Raw genomic sequence first — 20048 nt, 5'->3', positions numbered from 1 at the left:
GAGGAAAGAAATCAGTTCCCAGGGACCACACCCTGTGTCCATGCAGGATTCCCACCTGAAGGAAAGGACAGGCAAGATGGGGTTTCTACAAGGGGGAGAAAGGTCCAGAACTGAGCTCCAGGGAACAAGGACGGGTCAAGGAAAATGTGACCTCAGGATAACATGGAGCTCAGGGTCCTTTTCAGCCCAGTGAGGGGCTGGAGGGGAACAGGCCCCCAGAAGCTTGTTTGGGTTTGTCTGGCAGGGTCATAATCATGGTCCCAGACTGGACTGGAAGATCTCAGAGGGTCTTTTCCAACCCAGGGACACACCTGCAGTGCCCAAACACCCGAATGCCATAACCACAGCTCTGGCTTGAGTGGCATCAACTCACCTGCCAGGCACTGGAGAGCCCCAGACCTGGCATGAGGGGACTTTTTCCCCGAAAAAAAGCCACCCAGGTAGTGGATCTTTGTCTGCATTTAATAGAGAGATGCTACACGATGAACTCCAGCACCTCCTGACATTCCAAATGTTCTCAGTGTGCACATCACAGAATCACTTTGGTTTCCTCCACACAAGCCCAAGTCTGGCCAGAGCTCTCAGAGAGCTTTGAGTAGCACAAGTGTCCCCTCCCCAGGGCCCCAAGGCCCAGACAAGTGTTTCCAGTGCTCCAGGAGAGCCTTTGCCCTGGTTCTCTTGGACACAAATGCTCTGCCCTCACTGGGAGAGCACCAAGGGTCACCAGCATGGGTACAAACAGAAAGGTTTCTCCCCAGGAGGTTTTTACCCACTGCTAAAGAATGAAAAGATATAAGTGTAAATCAGCTGGTTTTACCTGCTGGACTCTTCCTGCTGCAGGTACTAATTGGGTTGGTGATGTTCACCTCCACAGAAACAAGCTGCAGCCTTGGTTGTGCTGGTGTAAACCTGGACAGACTTCACTGGGGTGTGGAGTCTCTCCATGTACACCAGGATAAGTGGAAGCAGCAGCTGGCAGGAACCCCCTCCTCTTCCTCCCAGTGCTGCACACGTGCACCACAATGCCCAGTTAACATCAGTGCACGCCGGAGGAAGAGCAGGAGGAGGTGACTGCTTCATCCTGGAGGAGCATCACATAAATTATCTCACATCAAAATTACCCCACTGTTTTTATCCGCAGAAGACTCAGCCGGCTCCCAGCGCTCCGTGCTGAGATCCCTGTCTGATGTGGGGTGGGCTGATGGAGCCCCAGGAGTCCGGGGCTCCCACACACAGCCCCAGGATCAGCCGGGCAGGGGAAGGAGCCTCTGGGCTCTGAGAGGGGAGGGGCGGGGGCAGAACCAGGGGAGGCATTTGGGGCTGATGGAAACGGTGAATCAGGGAAGGGTTCGAGCTTTCGGTCCCACACCGCGGTGTCCTGACGGTGACCCCTGTGCGGCTGCTCCAGGAGCTGCCCCGTGTCCTGGGAAGCGACGCCGAGGGCCCACAGGGATCTAACTCAGCATCTTGTGCCGGTCAAACACCGTCTTCCTCTGCTCCTGCACCTGCCTCTTCCAGCGCTGCTGGGCCCCCTCCACGCGCTCCAGCACCGTGTTGGCTCTGGCTCCTGCTGGGGTGGGCACTGCGGCCAAGGAGCGAGTGTCCTGTGAGAGAAGGGAGCAGTGTGGGAATCTGGGAGTGCCCAGCCTGGGAGAAACCACAACTGAAGGAGCAACTCAAGGCTTGAGTTGTCCTGAGGAAGAACCACCTTTCCAGAGCTCCTCAACACCAGCCCCCCAACTCCTCTCTCGTGGGGACCACTCAAATAAAAGCCCCCAGGACAGGAACTGCACCAAGTCTAAAGCTCTGCTGGAAACCCACTGCTTGGAGTCTGCAAGGAGCCACAGTGAACCACAGCACCCCCTGAAACAGAGCCAGAGACTGCTGCTGTGGATGGGCATCTGTCGTGGCACACGAGCACCAAGGCCTGTCCCAGAACCCAGCACTAAGATAAACCTCACCTAACACCAGGCATTGACAGAGTGCACCTGGATCTAACTCTGGATCATTGCTGTGGTGCAGGGAGCGAACCCACAATTCTAGGATACAGTTCACCTCCTCCTGCAGGACCTCCTTTTTCAGCAGAGGGTGGTAATGGAGGGACTGGGCACACTGGAGCAGCTACTCCTCACTTATATCACAGTATGAAAGAACTGAGCCAAATAGTTTATACTTAAAATACAAACAGGACAGTCTGATCCAGTGCTAAAATTGCAGGAATTTCGTGCAGCAAGAAATTTGTCCTCCCCCAAAATGTGTGTATGTGTGTGAGAGACAGAGAGACTCTCTCTTTGCTGCTAGGTCCTGATCTTTCTGACCAAGCTTTGTATGCCAGTGTCCCCCAGAAAGAGGATTTGAATGAAATTCTCCTCTGGGGAGAAACACAAGGACCAACAGCCTGGCTACAACAGGGCCCAGCCCCAGAGCAGGGTCAAACAGCCCCTCGAGGCTGCTCTTTGATGTGTCTATAAGATGTTCCAGCAAATACTTAAGCCCATCCTTCCCTGGAAGCTCAGCACCAAGTGACTCCACCTGGGACACTGCACAAATAGGATCCGTTTGAGTTTTGGTTCCATCTGGGCAGACAGACCAAATTCAGGCCACTTGGGACAACGTCACCCCCCTGCCATAGAGGACAGGTTAGGGGGAGAACTTTGAGACCTTTTAAGGTTAGAACTTTGATTATTCCCTGTGCTTCCGCAGGACTTGCACAGATCTGATCGAAGTGTTCCCCTGTGTGGGTGCCCCCAAAGCAGCAGTGCTGGTCCCTCCCTGGCTCAGAGGAGACAGGGGGTCACTGTTTCCCTGTCACCCACTCTCCTGTCAGCCTGTCTGCCCCACGAGCAGAGCCCCCCCAGTGCCCCCCACAGCCTCACCTCGCTCTCCTCCTCGTTGTGCAGGGGGTGGGTGTAGGGGTCGGGCTTGCGGATCAGGGGGTCCACGAGCACCAGGAAGGCCATGTACAGCAGCAGGGCCCCCACCACCGACAGGTAGATGATGATGATCACCTGGAGAGGAGCACGTGGGAAAGGTTCAGCACCGTGGGGAAGAAGCACCACAGAGGTCACAAGGTCCTTTGCAGCTGCCTCTGGTGTTTGATCTCTCATTCTCGTTTTGCTCACAAGGTCTCCTGCCCTTGCCAGGGGCTGATGATGTGCTGTCACTGCACAGGCTGTGCTGACCCTCCTCACTGTGCCAGCTCAGGCCACGTGCTGCACGTGAGAGGACACCAAGAGATGGGTTCCTGCTCAGAGGTGCGTGGCACTGTCACACATCCCTGGCAAGAAGACTCTTCTTGCAGCTCCTCACAGCGAGGAGCATTCCTGACTCAGACACAGAAATCACAGAATCAGTTAGGTGAGAAAAGACCTCTGAGATCATCGAGTCCAACCTGTGACCGATCCCCACCTTGTCACCCAGCCCAGAGCACCAAGTGCCACGTCCAGTCATTCCTTGGACACCTCCAAGGACAGTGACTCCACTGCCTCCCTGGGCAGCCCCTTCCAATATGTAATCACCCTTTCTGTGAAGAATTTCTTCCTAATGTCCAACCTAAACCTCCCCGGTGCAGCTTAAGACTGTGTCCTCTCGTCCTGTCACTGGTTGTCTGGGAGCAGAGCCCAGTCCCCACCTGGCTCCAGCCTCCTTCCAGGGAGTTGTAGAGAGTGAGCTCCTGGCACTGCCACAGTGTACCCACTGTGACAGTTGGATTTTCTCCTTCTGGGCTCTTCTGCAGGAACCCAGCAGTGCCTGGGCTGGCACGGCCTGGCCAGGAGAAGGAGCCAGGCCCGGGGACAGAGCTGCCCTTACCTTGATGGTGGTGGTGCTGCGCTCCTCGTACTTGCACTCGCAGAGCAGGCAATAGGCCTCCACATCGTTCCCGGGCACTGGCATGGGCTCCACCACGTGCAGGCAGTTGCTGCAGCACAAACAAACCAAGGTCAGCAGCAGGACAAGGTGAAGGTGAAACCAGTGCTCTGTGGAAGGACATTGGGGTGACACTTTTGTGTGTCCCAGCTTTCCCTGCAGGCTGATAACGCCGATCCGGTTTTAGGAGCTCCCCTCCCAGCTCAGCTAGTCCTGGGACAGACTGTCCAAGTGCCTTTTGCAGGGATCCAGTCCAGGTGAGGGGGACTGGACGGTACACTTGACACCTGCCAAGAGCCATGGGTTAAGAAATCATCCCAGATTCCTCAATTTCTGTTTAAAAACCGCCCCTGGCCTGGATTGAACATCACCTACCACAGCTCCCTCTGCAAACACAAAGGCAGGGTTGGCACCAGCTGCCAACTCTGCAGCGTTGGTGGCTCTCATGGACTGAGCCCTCAGGCTTCCAGCCCAACTCACCAGTCCTTCTGGGACACATTCTTGTTGTAGATGTGCCCGCTGATGTTCCGGTACGGGGGGCAGATGCACTTGCAGCGAATGTCCTCGGAGCTCTGCAGGGGCAGAGGAGCCAGTGAGGGAGGGAACCCCCAGTTCTGCCACCCTCACCACCCCGGGCTGGGGACAGGCTGAACGTCCTCTGGGACGAGAACACTCCACCCCAGAGAACACCTCCCCCCACTTCCCTTCTTCCTGCACTCTGACATCAGAACCTTCCCAGGTTTAACATGTCCCAGAGCACCTCGGCCACTTCCAGCACCTCCAGCCAGGTGCTTTTCAAACACATTTTAAAATGCAAACTCCAAAGCCCAGCAGAAGGCAGGCAGGGGCCACTGTCACACACAGTCCCAGCCCTACAGAGTAAACACACCACAAATCCATTCCTTATCTTTGCAAACCTCCCCAGCTGCTCCTCTGCCATTCTGGCTCTGCTGTGCCCCTCCCACGGTGCCCGACGCTGTCACCCACCTTGCTGGCCTGTGCTGGGGGGCACAGGAGGCAGCCCAGCAGCACCAGCAGCACCACGGGGCTCACGGAATTCCGGGAGCACTGGGCAAACATCGTGGGAGCCTGAGGGAACAAAAACTCACATCCAGGATGGAGGATCTCATCTGAACGCAGCCACAACGAGGGAGTCAGAGCTCTTTTTTTGGCCCACTCGCCTCAGTGTTGCCCAGGAAGGAGGATTTTATCCCTGAATCACAGCTGATGCCAGCCAGAAACTCCTGGGAACACTTTACACAGATCCCAAAAAACACTCCTATCTGAAGAGCTTCCACACCCCCTGCAAACACACATCCAAACTACCCCAGCCCCGCAAAACCATCCCTGATTTCCTCACAATTTGACTTGCACAAAACCTCCTGTTCCTCTCTTACTGCTGTGGAGCCCTGCAACAGGTATTTTGCTGCTGACAGTTGTGCTCAGTAAAAAATACAGAACCAGGAAAACCACAGAGCAAGAGTGACCTTGCAGCACACTGGGGCCTCACTGCTGTCATAAAGTTAAATAAACTTTTGTGTCATAAAAGTTAAATCACTCATCTTCTGATACTCAAAAGTTTTGCTGAAGGAACCAGTGTATTTGCCTATCATGAGCCATGAGCCATGGGAACGGGGTGGAATATTCCTAAGTATTCCAAACTGATTCTTAAACCTCCTTTAGCCCAAGATACCTGTTCAGTAAAATCCCGATTTTACAATTATTCCAAGCTGGCAGCTTGATAAATTCATTAATCACAGAACCCAGAATGGTTTGGGTTGGAAGGGACCCTAAGGATCATCTCATTCCAGCCCCCATGTGCAAGGATAAAGCTGTTCCAGAGACGTGTGTTTGCACAAGTCCATAAGAATATTAATTTCTCTGCACAAGGCCAAGCTGGCCTTGCTCAGGCTGGTGTTCACCCTCAGGGGCAGAAAAGGAGGAGCAGGTCTTGGGGACCTTGGGACAGCTCAGAAAAGCCACTTCAGCAGAGCTTTACTCAGGGAAGGGAATTTACACCTTCAGTAATCAGCTCCACCTTAATCCCACAGCTCACTCCGGGTAGTTCTACTCCATCACCTGATGTTGATTCCATTGGGATTTACATCACTGCAATATTCTTTGCTTTATCTTTAACAACACTATAAACTCACATAATGGAAGTTCCTTTCTTCTTTATCTAAACAAAACACCAGCCACTTCTAACAAGCTGGCCTGCCAAAACCCACCAAAATGCATTCCAGTCCTATCTCCTCAGCCCAGGATTTATTAACCCTTTGCACCAGAGTTTCAACAATCTCCTCAAACAGCGGTCCTTTCCTGGCAGACTCCCCTGCACGTCAGGGTTTCAGGTCCTCATCACAAATCTGGGGAACAGGACTGAGCTGAGCTGCACGTCCCCCACTGTACGTGGGTTTGCACTTTGGTTTGAATTTTTAACTCAACAGTAGGGCGGGTGCCTGGAATTGAGTTTTAGCCTCTCAATTGAATTCAGAACATCTGGTCAACTCATAAATGCCATTTTAACAAAAGCAGGGGAAAACACATGATCTGTTCTACCCTAAATAAAAACTCAGAATGGCACCTGGACAGAGTCCACCCACCGTGAACTGTAAAACACCCGCGGCCACACAAAGGATAATTTATCTGTGGTTCTTTCTGACTCTGACAGCAAAGGGGCACATGCACACGTGCCTTAGAGCTACTGTGTTCCAGACGACCAGCCCAGCCCACAGCAGCCGTCTGTCCAAAAGGATCTGCCCAAAAGGAGGTGGGTGGTTAAGGTGAAGGTCCTGGGGCTGTAACTGAGCGTGGCAGCCCCCAGGAATGAACCCCTAGAGTGATGCTCGCACACACCCAGCCCGCGCCCCTTCTCCCAGTAACCTCCTCACCCTGAACCCCATCCCTGGGAGTGTCCAGGGCCAGGTTGGACGGGGCTTGGAGCAACTTGGTCAATGGAAGGTGTCCCTGCCCAGGGCAGGGAGTGGCACTGGATGAGTTTTAGGGTCCCTCCCAACCCGAACCACTCTGGGATGATTCTGTGAAAACCACCCGGAGCCCTTCTAAGATTGCGATGGATCCGACCCCCTTTTGCACCATCTGTGCTCGAACCACCCCCGACACCGACCGGGTTCCCCTCAGTTCCCGCCGAAGGCCCGCGGATGCTCAGCCCTCCAGGGACTCCCACAGCCCGGCCTCCCGGGATGCCTGCGGTGATCCAGGCCGCCCCCTGCCCGAGCTGCCCCGCAGCCCCGGGGGGTGAAGCGGAGCGGGGCCGTGAGGGGCCGTGAGGGGCCGCTACCCCTCAGCCCGCCCGAGCGCGGCCCCGCGGCCCCCCCGCCCTACCTGCCCCTCACACGGGCCCGCGCCGCCGCCACAGCCCCCGGCCCCGCCCTGCGAGCCCCGCCCCCGCCCCGCTCCCTGAGAGCCCATTGGCTGCCGCGCGTGACGGTCCGTGACAGGCAGCACCCGCGGCCAATAGGAAGGCAGAGGACCGGGCCGGGTGCTGAGGGAGGGTGCGCGTCTCCTCCGCGCTCCGCAGAGCTGAGGGGACGGGGGAGGGGGAGGGTGTGTGGTGGTCCCGCTCAGGGGGTTGCTGGGGCGGCATTGCCGTGGCCGGGCGGTGTTCGGCGGACGTGGCGCGGCAGCTCCCGCTGGGCTCTCGTCGTGGGGCTGGGCCGCCCCGTCCTGGGATTGAGCCGCGGGACAGCCCCGCTCTGCCCTCAGAGCCCCGTTTTCCTTCACAGCCTCGGGCTCTCCCCTCACACCCCTATTTCCCCCTCACACCCCTATTTCCCCCTCACACCCCTATTTCCCCCTCACATCCCTGTTTCCCTCTCACAGCCCCGTTCCCCTCTCACAGCCCCGCTCTGCCGTCACGGCCCCGCTCTCCCCTCACAGCCTCGGGCTCTCCCCTCACACCCGCTCTCCTCTCGCAGCTCCATTTTCCCTCGCAGCCCCATTTTCCCTCACATGCTTGGGCTCTCCCATCACAGCCCCCTTCCCCCTTCACAGCCCCATTCCCCCTCACATCCCGTTCTCCCCTCTCAGCTCCATTCTCCCCTCATAGCCCCGTTCCCCCCTCACAGCCTCGTGCTCTCCCCTCACCCCCCGCTCTCCCCTCACAGCCCCATTCTCCCTCACTCCATTCTCCCCTCACACCCCGTTCCCCCTCAGCCGCTGCTCTCCCCTCACACCAGTGGTGCTGCTGTGCCCATCAGAGGGGAGATCCCGGGCTGCAGTGGTGCCCTTGGTTATGTTTTTGGCCGATCTACGCTTATAGATGATATTGGTGATCCTCCAGGCTCAAAGGCTGCAGTCGTGCCATCAAGCTCTTGTATTAGAGACCAGTGACTCATTTTGTCCTGTCCTTGTCCCAAAAGAAATGCTGGGCCTTTCCAAGGCCACGGGGTCCTGCGTTTGCCCAAAGAGAACATTCCTGAGAGATCTGGCTCTAGAATTATCTCAGTTTTACCCCATTTTCTCTGTCTGCACCTTTCAGGTGTGCAAATACCCTCATCCTTGGACCTGCTCCAGTGGCAGCTCCCTGGGAGGCTCCGCTCTGCAGCTGGAGGGGTCGAGGTGATTCTCTGGCATTTTGCTGGTTTACCTGGTGCAGATTTACCTGGTCTGTGACGCTGGATAAAGTCAGGATCTAATTCTTTTTCAGGTAAAAACCCCCACTGATAGAAAAAGGGACCCAAACTTCTGATTTAACCTCTAGAAAGAGAATCAATTGGGTTGGAAAAGACCTCCAATTTCATCGAGTCCAACCTGTGACCAGTCACCACCTTGTCAAACAGCCCAGAGCACTGAGTGCCACGTCCAGTCATTCCTTGGACACTTCCAGGGGTGGTGACTCCACCACCTTCCTGGGCAGCCCCTTCATAAGTTTAACAACCCTTTCCAGGAAGACATTCCCCCTGATGTCCAACTCGAACCTCCCCTGTTGCAGCTTGAGGCTGTTTCCTCTCCTCCCGTCCCTTGTTCCCTGGGAAGAGAGCCCGACCTCCCCCGGCTCCCCCTTCCTGTTAGAGAGTTGGAGGGATACCTTCAGCCAAAAATACATGGCAGTCAGAGGGGAATGTCTGTCTGAGAGATGGTTCTGTCTGTCTGATAGTTTTAACTTTATAAACGAGTAAATAATTGAGACTGCTCGGTTTAGGGTTTGTAGAATGTACTTGCTGTGGAGACTGCCAGGCTTTAAAACTGCTCCATGCACCCAGTATGGGAATTGCCAATGTAAAAGTGTTTTCATAGAATCCCAGAATGGTTTGGGTTGGAAGGGACCTTAAAGCTCATCCCGTTCCACCCCCTGCCAAGGGCAGGGACACTTTCCACTATCCCAGGTTGCTCCAAGCCCCATCCAACCTGGCCTTGGACACTTCCAGGGATGGGGCAGCCACAGCTTCTCTGGCCAACCTGTGCCAGGGCCTCCTCACCCTCACAGGGAAGAATTCCTCCCCAGTATCCCATCTAACCCTGCCCTCTGGCAGTGGGAAACCATTCCCCCTTGTCCTGTCACTGCATGCTCTTGTAAATAATGGTGTAAATAGTTTTCTCACCCCATTGCTGTAATGTGTAAAATCCTAGCCCTGCCACGGCTGCATTCCCTCCCCACTCACTGGAGCCCGTACGGGACTGTGGCCCAAGTCAGCTGGACTGATCCAAGGAAATATTCCATGAGAATAATCCTGGGTATTAGATGCACAAAGGACCTCTAATTCCTTCCTCCTACTCCAGCGTTGCCGAGCGGAAGAAGCTCTTTGGTGCTAACTCAGAGATGTCCCTGCAGAGCAGAGGCCTGGGCCTGGCCAGGCAGTCAGTGCTGGGACAGGGCTGAGTTTGTGCAGGTTTAAAAGCCACATGACCACAGGGATTTTCTGTTACTCACTTTCACCAGACTGGTGAGGAGGTGTTTTTATCTCCTCTGACATGCCTGTTGTCACAGCAATCTGTTCTTCTGTGTTCTCTTTCAGCCCAAAGGTACATCCCACTGCTCCTTGGGGGGCTGGAGGAGGCTGGATTGACACCTGGAGGAAGCAGCTGAACTGGTGACAAGACACTGGAAAATGCCCTTGGAGGAGGCAAAGGAATGGCCCAGGCAGCTAAAAGACCACGTGCAGGGATCAGTTTTTTTCGGTGAGTGCCTTAAAAACAGACCCAGCCAGCACAAGATGAGCTTGAAAGTTGCATTTCAGTTCAAGTCCCTTTTCCAAGAGACTGGTTTCCGATTCCTTGGATGGGAGGGGGAGCTGCATGTGCATTTCCTGTGTAGTGATGGGAGGGAGATCTCACACACTCCTCCAGGAGACCATTTCCTGGTCCCTTCCTTGCTGGCTTTCCCCCGCCCAGAAGCCTTTTTGCCTGTCCCAGATAAGTGGGATGCAGCAGGCTCAGTTATCTTCTGGAAGTCATCCCTGTCACTGTTTTTAAAGCCCAGCAGCAGTGGCAAAAGAGAGTTTGCCTGGAGGGAGCAGGATTTGCTGCTTTATTTCTCCATACCTGTTGCTCAGCTTTGTTGCTCATTCCCAAGTGTTTCATGTTTCCTGAATTTCTCAGTGTGTCTAATACAGGTCCCTTAAAAAGCCTCTCCAGTAGTGGGTCCTGAACCCTTACTGAATTCCCAGTAACTTGGGTTAACTTCAGCCACTGACCTGCAGGGATGTGGGACTAGCACAGTGCTCTGGCAGGAGGCTTCATCCTGCCTTGGAGACCTCAGGGTCAGCAATGGCACCGTGGGGCTGTTGGTTCCCCATTCCTGCCTTTGTTGGCAGCAGACAGGTGAGAGGTGCCTCAGAGGAGCCTCCCGTGGGCCAGTGGGAATAGAGGCCAAACACAATTCCTGTGGCATGGAGGGAAAGGGAATCAGAGATCAGCACAGGAAACAAAGAAACACAAACGTGCAGAAGAGGGGAAGGACGTCAGGCGTCGCTGTTAATGAGCCTGAGCTGTCCCTGAGCTGTCCCTGTCCCCTTACCCACAGAATGAGGCCTCGCTGGCACTCGTGGTGTCAGTGCCTGAAGGGCAGGTGGCATTTTTGTTAACAAGGCTGAGGACACACAGGAACAGCTTGTCCTTGTTCCCCGTGGACACGGGTGTGGGTGACAGCACTGCAAACCTTCCGGCACAGCGCTGGGCTCACGTCACCTGCCATGTGTCTCAAGGGCAATTTATTTTGAATTGTGAACTCACAGATTGACTTGTAAATGTTCTAGAAATACATCCCGCCTTATAAAAGCATCCTATAATTCATCCTATCATTCTTCACCTGCAACAAGATGATCTGGTCTTTATATTAAGAGCAAAATGAAATGCTTTGAGAACTGTAAACAGAGAAGAGAAGATTCAAAGGTGTTTGGGCATTGGGCCAACCTACAGGGCTCTTCCTTGTGCAGGGTGGTTGGTTAGACCAAGGAAGAGCAATTCTCCTCCTCTTTTTGCTGTCAGCTCCCTTACAACTCCAAGGAAGTGGTTTCCTCAGTCGAATGGTCCTCAACAGTGCTGTGAGGGTGGCTGAAGAGCTTGTGAGGATCACAAGACCTGCTTGTGAGGGTGATTTCTTGAGGGCTCCTCCCAACGTGAAAGACCTGACAGTCTTAAAAAGCCGTGCAGAGGCCTCATGGAGATTTGTGAGCACAACAAACCCTGTCAGTCACAGGCAGGAGCAGCTGGTGTGTGCGTGGGAGTTGACAGGAGATGTGGCTCTCCCAGCACACTGGACTCTGATAACCTGGGAGATCCGGTGTCACTGTGCGTGTCACAGTGTCACTGTGTGTCCTTGGGTCATGCGCAGACAGCAGTGGAGTTGTGATGGTGAGGAGACCTGGAGTGTCTGGGGGTGGTGAGGGGAAAACAACCCAGACATGGCTGATGCCCCAAAGGACTCCACTTGTGCTTCTCCACCTTAGTTGTGTTTAACCATTTCATAGGCTGCTTCTGCCCCTAAATTGGAGACCATTGCTGGTCTAAATAATCACAAATTATGTGCCTCAGGAGGTTTATGTTGGACATTAGGAAGAATTTATTCACAGGAAGGGTGATTAGATGTTGGAACAGGCTGCCCAGGGAGGTGGTGGAGTCACTGTCCCTGGAGGTGTTTAAGATGGACATGGCTCTCAGTGCTCTGGTCTAGTTGACACGGTGGTGTTTGGTCAAAGGTTGGACTCCATGATCTCAGAGATCTTCTCCAACCCAGCTGGTTCTGGGATTCTGTGAAACAGGATGGCTGAGGAGAGAGACCTTGTCCGAGCTCAGCCAAGCCCCTGCAGTGCTGAGACCAGAGGAGACAGTGGCTGCAGCCCAGGGCACTGCTCTGGCCATGGGCCCACACTGCTGCCCTCTGTCTGAGCTCTCCGTGCTTTCCCAAGAAAACAGAGGCCTCATTAGAGGGAAAAGGGAATTCTGTGGTGCCAGAGGTATTTTTTCAAGAGCCGATGCTCTGTCCTGGAGCCTGTTGTGGTGGTGCAACCCTGCTGAACTACATGGAGCTGGAGCAGCAGCCTCCTGGGATGGAGGTTACTCCACTGGAATGGGCAGGGAACACGCTGTGACAGAGCTGGGGCAGATGGAGACTTCACAGAGCCAGCCCCAAAATGCTTTTCACCTTCCAAGACAGTGGTGTAGGGCACTGCCTACAGCAGAGACAGAGCCCTTTCGGGCGTGTAGACATCTGTGAAGCACCAGTGACACCCTTCCTGCTGTCTTCCCACAAATGTGGGGTGTGGGGGAAGAGGGGAAGGGATGAAATCAGGCTGGCTGTGGTGGATCCTGTTTGTGAGACTGAGCCTCTGGCGAATCCTCCGCTCTGCACCCCGTGGGCGTCCCTGGCAGTCTGTCCCCTCCTGCCTTGGCAGAGGAGCACTGCAGTTGGCACTCCTTTCACTGACACCTGATTCAGCCAAAAATAAGCTTTTCTAAGATTTTTGATGGAGTTGCACGAAACACCAGAACATTTATGCCTTAAGTGTATTGTTGGCCTCAGGCCTGCCAGGGCTCGGTTTTACCTTCTATGGTCATGCAGGAGGGCTGCAGTGATCCCAGCCCAGCTCACGCTGGGATCTGCTCCTTCAGCCTGGTCAGCTCGGAGCTGTTGAGCTGGGCTGGTGGTCAGGGATCCCTCCTGCTTCCAAGTGAGTGTCCTGATTTAACCCCAGCTGGCAGCTCAACCCCACACTCACTCACTCCCTCTCTCCCTCCCCTGCAGTGGGATGGGGGGAGAATCAGAACAGCAAAAATGAGATAACGTGTGTTGAGATAAATCAGTTTAATAAGTAAAGCAGAAGCCCTGCACGCAAACAAAGTAAAACAAGGAACTCATTCACTGCTTCCCAGCAGCAGGAACAGTGGGGGAGAATTCTCCATGTGAGATCAAGGAAGTCTCTCCTACCAGAGGTCACTGCCTTGGGGGCAGTTTGTAGCCAAGTCCCCATGGTTTAGAAGGGTTGTTCAGTGCAGCGTTGGACTACATGTCTCCACCCTCTTCCAGCTTGCACAGCTGGGCTTGTGTTTCCCTAAAAATTCTCAAGTGAATACAGAATTCATCATCTTCTGACCTGCTGTGCTGAGCCAGTGCTAAGCAGCTGCTCTGTTTTGGAAAGGATGGAGGGATTTCTGGGGCGGCCCCTGGGCAGGATGAATTTCTTTGTGTCAAAGGGCTGGTGGGACTGGGAGGGGGCTGTGGTTATAGGATCCCACCTGGATTTGGCTCCTTTGGAGCAGGATGCTCTGCAGAAATGTTGATAGCAACTTGGAGAGATGACTCGGTTGTGTTTGGAGGAGGTGATTTTCCGTGCCAGTAAAAGCTCAGTTTCTCTGGCAAAGAAAAGAACACAAAAATGTTAATAATTGGGCAAGTTGCCTCAGTGCAACCCAAATGTTGTTGTGCCTTCTCAGCTCTGCCATCAGCCTTTAATTTGGAGGCCCCAGAGGGGCCATGCCTGGACATCCAGCAGTGTGAGGGGAGCTTTGCCTCTCCCTGCAGGGCTGACCTCAAGGAGGAGGAGAACCATGGAGACTCCAGCTACAATAGCTCGTCATCTTCTGCATGGCCCAGCCCTGGAGAGGGCTGGGGGCTTGTCAGGGAGGTTGCAGCTCTTGGAAAAGGGACAGAGAATGAGCACAATCCTTTATTTCTGTATGACTTGGAGGAATTAAAATGCAAGCCAGGAAAACAAAGGACAGGCAAGCGGGAAGCTTCTGAGGGCTGTCTCCACAGATTTTATTGTCAGCTGTAGTGAAATACATGTATTTATGATCAATTAAAGAGACATATTACAGTCATCTGACATCAGTGGTGCCACCCCAGCTGTGCTGAAATGAGCCCAAACTGTTGTGTTTCCAGCTGGGGGACTCCTCTCCAGGAGGGATTGCCTGTGGTGTGGGGTTTCCCTGTACGTGATCTTTTCGGGTCAGCCTTGCTCCTCAGAAGGCAGTGACACTTTTGTTCAAAATTATTCCATCCTGTCTAAATTAATCTTTTTGTTGCTAATCTGGGCAGTAACGAGATCGCGGCGCAGCGGGCGGGGCTCTCCTCACACACGGGGCTTGTATTAAAAATAGACGTTAAATTAGAATTTCTTGGGCCCTTTCAAACTGATCCTGGACCTTCGTCAAGAGATGTCCATGCTTTTCCTCCCCCAGCATTCCTCCCTCCTTGGAATCCTGCTTCCCTCACGATTTTTTGATTAGCATCGCTTGCTGCCGTAGATATTATTTCTCAGATTATGTTTCACCCTCCCCTTCTCCGTATCCCACTGCAGCCACAGAGCAGGACAATCCCTCATCCCAGTCCCAGCAGGGCAGGAGGGGATAATGTTGCTGACAGAAGACCACAGGAGGCAATTAACAGCTTCTCCAGCAAGCAGGCCCTGACTGGATAGGGGTTATTCCGTGCTAAACAAAGAGCCATTCCATAATCACAGAATTCCAGAACTGTTATGGTTGGAAGGGACCTCTGGAGATCATCCAGTCCAACCCCCTTGCCAAGGCAGGGTCACCTGGAGCAGGTGACACAGGAATGCATCTAGGTGGGTTTGGGATGTCTCCAGAGAGGGAGACTCCACACCCTCCCTGGGCAGCTATTCCAGGGCTCTGCCACCTCCATGGGAAGAAGTTTTTCCTTGTGTTGAGGTGGAACTTCTTGTGTTGTAGTGTATGGCCATTGCTCTTCATCCTGTCATTGGCCACACTGAACAGAGTCTGGCACTGTCCTCTGACACCCACCTGTGAGATATTTATAACACAGTCACTTCTCAAAGAGCCCTCCTGGAGGGGGAGATAAAGGAGGGCCTGGGGACAGAGGCTGCTCTGCATTTCTGCTGTGCTGGCTTTCTGCTTGGGCAGGATTATTCCAAGAGTAAGTTCCAAGTGGTATTTTTTGTCAGGGGTGGCCTGTGTGGATGTGACACACCACACCTGAGTGCCTCCACATCACCAAGGCCGTGCTAGATGGTTCTGAACTTCTGGCTCTGCAGAACAAATGGTCCCATGAGCAGTGGGAATGACCCCAAAATCCTGTTTCCCTGCATTGCTGTTTTGGGCTCAGTGTAATGCAGAGCAAGATTCAGCCCCTGGCTGTAGGTGTGAGGAAACTCTGTGGAGGGAAGTGTTTGCCCTCCAGGGGCATCTCCCAAGGGTGTTCTGCACTGCTGGGAATCACACACCACCCAGAGCAGCCTTTGTGCAGGGAGAAGGGCCAGCAAGTATCTGGTGCAACACTGGAAGATACTGGTGGGTTACTGGGAAGTGCTGGTAGGTGATGGGAAGGCTGACACCAACATCGGTGAGTGCCCAGCACCTCCTGAAGCTCCTGAACCTGCTGCAGGGAGGTGGAGTCTCCACCGGAGCCTTGCTGCAGCCTTGGAGCGCTCCAGAGGTAGTGGGAGAGCTGGAGAAACTCCATCTGCTCCAGAGAGGGCTCTGGGCTGCTCAGTGACCCACAGGCTGCCCACCCTCCCAGAGCCAGGCCTGTCCTGCTGCTGCTGAGCTGTTTGCTCACCCCAGGCTCCCTCCAAACGCCTGCCCTGGCCTGACAGGTATCTCGTGGGTGGCAGTGCCCATCCCAGGCCCCCTCCCAGCTGGCCGTATTTCTGGAGTTCAAATGTTGGCAGGTAGGGGAGGTGAGACATTTGAAGCACGAGGGCCTGTTGCCGGGGAGGGGGAGGGATATTTATCTGAGCTGATGAAACTTCTTGTCATTGCCCAGGGTTGGGAACTCGGCACATGTGTTCTGAACCATCATTTCCAGGGCACGAGTGGGCTTGTTATTCAGGACAAAGCAAACAAAGCGTTGTTGGAGTGGGCAGAGGGATTTCTACCTGAATAAATTATGCCCAGTTATCACCACCTGGATGGCAGTCACGTGCCAAGGGCTGAGACAACATCACTCCCTTTGGAGTTCAGTGGGCTCCTTTGTCTTTTCCAGGCACTCAGCTGCAGGTCAGATGGGCAGGAATCTCTCCCTGGTGATTTAAAGAGGTCTCTGTCACTGCCCCCATTCCTCCTTTTGCCTTACCCACAGAAAGCTGCTGCTGGTGACCTGCAGCAGCATGAACTTTGCTGCTTCATCTGCAGTGGCTGGTTTCTCCAAACCCTTGGATGAGGGTCCTGGCTGTGCTGTGATTCCCCCTTAGATCTCTGCAGTTCTTCTACCTCAAGTGCAACAGAAATAGGGAAAGTTCTCCTCAAAACTGTTCTTGCTGTAATGGGCAGATTTCACAGCCCTTCCTCAGTGTTGGTGACTCTTTCCTCGGTGGGGAATGCTCATGACAGGCAATAAGGGATGGCCAGGTAGCCCACAGGATTGGTGGCCAGCTCTGCAGGGTGTCTGGGGCAGGAACCACCACTGTGTTCACAGTGACCAGAGCAGTGAGCTGTGATCCTACAAACAAACCACTGCCCTTTCTATTGCTTCCTCCCATGAGAGCCAAAACCACCTGAGCAGGTACAGCTCTAGAAGAGTTTGGGCTTGGATTAGAGACTTCAGAAGTCCCTTCCCTAAACACAGACATGACTCAGGGCATTGCACAGAGACCAGTGACCAGAGGAACCCCCCTCAGTGGATGCTGGTCCAGAAGGGGTTCATTTCTAACCCAAAGCAGGTAATACTTGGGTGTCTCTGCAGACTCACCCCCTGTTCGCCCAAAAGCAATCTCATACCACTCAGGCCAGACAGGGTATGACAGGCACAGCTGCCTTGAGCACTCACTCCCCAGGTCACCCACAGCCCAAGTGGCCCCAAAGGGTGCTGCTGCTGTCACCAGCCACCACAACTGCTGGAAACCAGCTCCTTCTGCTGGCTGAAGGTTCTCTTGCTCTCTGAGACCCAGGAAGCCCCTGACACAGTTGAGAGAGCCAGGGCTGGAGCACCAGAGCTGCTGGGAAAGAAAGGTTCTTCATTTCATTGCTCTTTCTGCTCCTTAGACAAACATTTCAACGCAGATGCTGAGGACCTTTTAATTCACTAGAATTTCCCCATATGTGCCATTTTTTCCAAAGTAAGTCCCTTTTTGGGAGGCCTTAGGTTTCTCCACAGGGCTGATGAGCCAGATACTGGGTGTGTCCAGTCCCCTTCTGGGGAGAGAAATTAATTTATTCACCTCCCTCAAAGAGCTGGTGAAATACCTGGTGCTGGTCACTCACGTGAGCGATACCAGGAGCTGGAAGGGGCAGCTGGCAGGACATTAATGGCAGTTTGTTTGTGCTCTGAAGAGGCCAGAGACACATGGCACCAGAGCTGAGAGGGATCCGTGTCCTCCAGGCTCTCACCTCCCCCTGTACCCACAGTGGTGGCCATGGTTCTGCACACTCCTGGAGGAGAGGCTGCCCTGACCCCTGAGCTCTTCTTTTCCTTGAGCAAGTCCTGCAGGGCAGTGGTGCCCCCCCGTCCACTGCCCGTTAGTGCCAGCTCCTTGTGGCACTGGTCAGGTCACCCTGTGTGCCACCCCAACACCGGGTCACACCTCTGAAGACTGAGGGCAGTGTCAACGAAAGGTCCAGAGGAGAAAGTGGGTTCATGCTCCCCTGAGACTGAATCACAGATCATTTAGGGCGGAAAAGACCTCTGAGGTCATCGAGTCCCCCCTGTGCTCAATGCCCACCTTGTCCCCCAGACCAGAGCACTGAGTGCCACGGCCAGGCCTTCCTTGGACACCTCCAGGGGACTCCACCACCTCCCTGGGCAGCCCCTTCCAATGCCTGACCACCCTTTCCAGGAAGAAATTCCTCCTGTTGTCCAAGCTGACCCTCCCCTGGCACAGCTTGAGACCTTTTTTCCTGAGCACAACAAGGCTGCAGCAGGACCTGTCTTGGTCAGAGCTGATGGAGCCCCTGTGATGCTCAGTGGTGAGGGGAGCACAGCCAGTGCTTCACCCTGAACCCCTCCCTTGCAGTGGAACGTTTCTCTGACCAGAAAACCAGCCTCTCTCCATGTGCTCGTTCAGGCACTGGCAGCTGAGCCTGAGCAGAGGTCAGAGCTTCAGCCAGGCTCAGCTTTCCTGCTCCAACCCAGAGGCTGTGACAGTGGTGCTGGGCAAACAGGAAAGGGAGGTGAGGGAGCAGAGGGCAGAGCGAGTCTGTGCCCCTTCTGCTGCAGAGGTGTTTATCCTAGTGACAAGTGCTGTGGGCCTTTCATAACTGCTGCATTAGCAGAGGATCGAGTGGCACTTAATGGGAGCAGTCTGCCTCACGAAGTGTGATGGAAAAGGTCACGGGGGTCGAAGGGAAAACATTTGCAGCAGGCTGACACAAGCCTTGGCTTCTGCCTGACAACAGGTGCCAGTTTGATGGGCTGCCCTCCCCGTCCAGCATGTTTGCTGCTCTCCCTCCTTCCGTGTACTGGCTCAATGTTTTGCACTGGCTCCATGGAGCATCTGCTGAGCTCCGTGGGTGGCACACAGGGAATACAGCCCGCTGCAGAACGCAGGGAAAAGGTGATTTGAGGCCAAATGTTGGCTTCTGAAGGAGGGAAAACCAGGGAGTCGGGGGTGTGGCAATGCTTCCTTGGGAAACTGCTCCAAGCTAAATGGGCCGGTTGATCATGGCTGGGCTCTTCAATGGCACAATAAACAGCTTCTTTCCTCAAGGTGACTGGTTTTGCTGGGTTTTGTCTCTCCCTGCTGTTGGACCTACGTTGGGTTTGCTGTAACAAGGTCGTTTGGTCTCAGCCAACCTACAGTCTGAACACCCCCAGTTTGTCCAAGCCAGCTGAGCTCTTACTGCTGCCCCTGGCAAGGCTGTCCCTGCAGTCAGACGCATATTGATTGCCTTGCATGTCTCCTCGCCCTCCTCTCCTGCTGCTTTTGGTGTCCCATCTGTCTTACATGTTTTCATTTGGGACAATGCGAGGTGTTCAACCCAGGCCAAGTTGCTGATGACAAGCTAATTAAAGACCAAGCAGGGGAGGAGCAGCCTAATGAGGGAGAAGTGGGAGGAAGGGCCGTTTGCCAGGACTGTGCTGTGACACTCTGGCTCAGTGGAGCTGATTGTGTGTTGTAATTGATGGTCCAGGGGAGACATTTCCCACACAGACCGTAGGGCACAGTAACACAGACCTGTTTCCATGGCATGTTCTGGGAGGCTGTGATGGAATCACAACTCCCCAGCTCCAGTTCTTCCTCTAGGGGTGAATCCTTAGCTTTAACATGGGGTTACACTGTCCTACACCACTGCAAACAGGTGATCTTGCCTGTGGCAGTGGAGACAAAAAGCCTGGAGCAGGAGGGACATCTCAGGACTAGCAGAGGTTAGGCTGAAGTTCCCATACTACCCAGCAGCCCTTGACTACAAAACACAGAATCATGGAATCATTTAGGCTGAAAAGACCTCGCAGATCATTGATTTCAGCCATTCACCCAACACTGCCAAAGCCACCGGGAACCCACGTCCCTAAGCAGCATAGCCACGTGTTTTTTGGACACTTCCAGGGATGGTGACTCCCCCACTGCCCTGGGCAGCCTCTGCCAGTGCCTGACAACCTTTTGGTGAAGAAACTGTTCCTAATATTCAATCTAAACAGCTCTTGGCCAGCTCACCTTCCTGCAGGGCACAGCACACAGAGAACAACCAGTGTGAGAGGGAGGTGGGTTCTGGCATGGGCTGGAGCAGACGCTCTGCTGGATGGTTTCTTCTGGAATGTGTGTGCTGGGGACTCACCCCCGTACTCACAGGGAGCCAGGACAAAC

The 20048-nt window shown here is 54.2% G+C and overlaps 1 protein-coding gene and 1 long non-coding RNA gene across 6 annotated transcripts; one reads left to right on the top strand and one right to left on the bottom strand.

Moving 5' to 3' along the window:
* Nucleotides 1–441: 441 nt before the first annotated feature.
* On the bottom strand, nt 442–7248 carry TMEM9 (transmembrane protein 9). 3 transcript variants are annotated; one of them, XM_027715736.2, is made up of 6 exons: nt 7213–7248; nt 4855–4956; nt 4348–4439; nt 3811–3919; nt 2877–3008; nt 442–1604 (listed from the first exon to the last, which is right to left on the bottom strand). In XM_027715736.2, the coding sequence occupies exons 2-6, from the start codon at nt 4945–4947 to the stop codon at nt 1455–1457; spliced, it is 576 nt and encodes a 191-aa protein (XP_027571537.1). In that variant the 5' UTR covers nt 4948–4956; nt 7213–7248; the 3' UTR covers nt 442–1454. The 3 variants fall into 3 exon arrangements, with proteins under 3 accessions (XP_027571537.1, XP_027571539.1, XP_039243306.1); XM_027715738.2 differs by lacking the exon at nt 7213–7248 and adding an exon at nt 6995–7123; XM_039387372.1 differs by lacking the exon at nt 7213–7248 and adding an exon at nt 6919–7010.
* Nucleotides 7249–8009: 761 nt separating this feature from the next.
* LOC113985156 lies at nt 8010–18931 on the top strand. 3 transcript variants are annotated; one of them, XR_003539747.2, is made up of 3 exons: nt 8010–8536; nt 9846–10008; nt 18640–18931. It is a non-coding gene; the product is annotated as an uncharacterized LOC113985156 (long non-coding RNA). The 3 variants fall into 3 exon arrangements; XR_005566231.1 differs by lacking the exon at nt 18640–18931 and adding an exon at nt 11317–11924; XR_005566186.1 differs by lacking the exon at nt 18640–18931 and adding an exon at nt 10853–11278.
* The last annotated feature ends 1117 nt before the right edge of the window (nt 18932–20048 follow it).

The sequence above is a fragment of the Pipra filicauda genome, unplaced genomic scaffold (assembly GCF_003945595.2).
Source record: "Pipra filicauda isolate LSUMZ 115617 unplaced genomic scaffold, ASM394559v2 scaffold1004_size98441_pilon, whole genome shotgun sequence".
Taxonomy (NCBI): Eukaryota; Metazoa; Chordata; class Aves; order Passeriformes; family Pipridae; genus Pipra; species Pipra filicauda.
The sequence above is the reverse complement of the archived record's forward strand: the minus strand, read 5'-3'. Positions and strand labels throughout refer to the sequence as shown.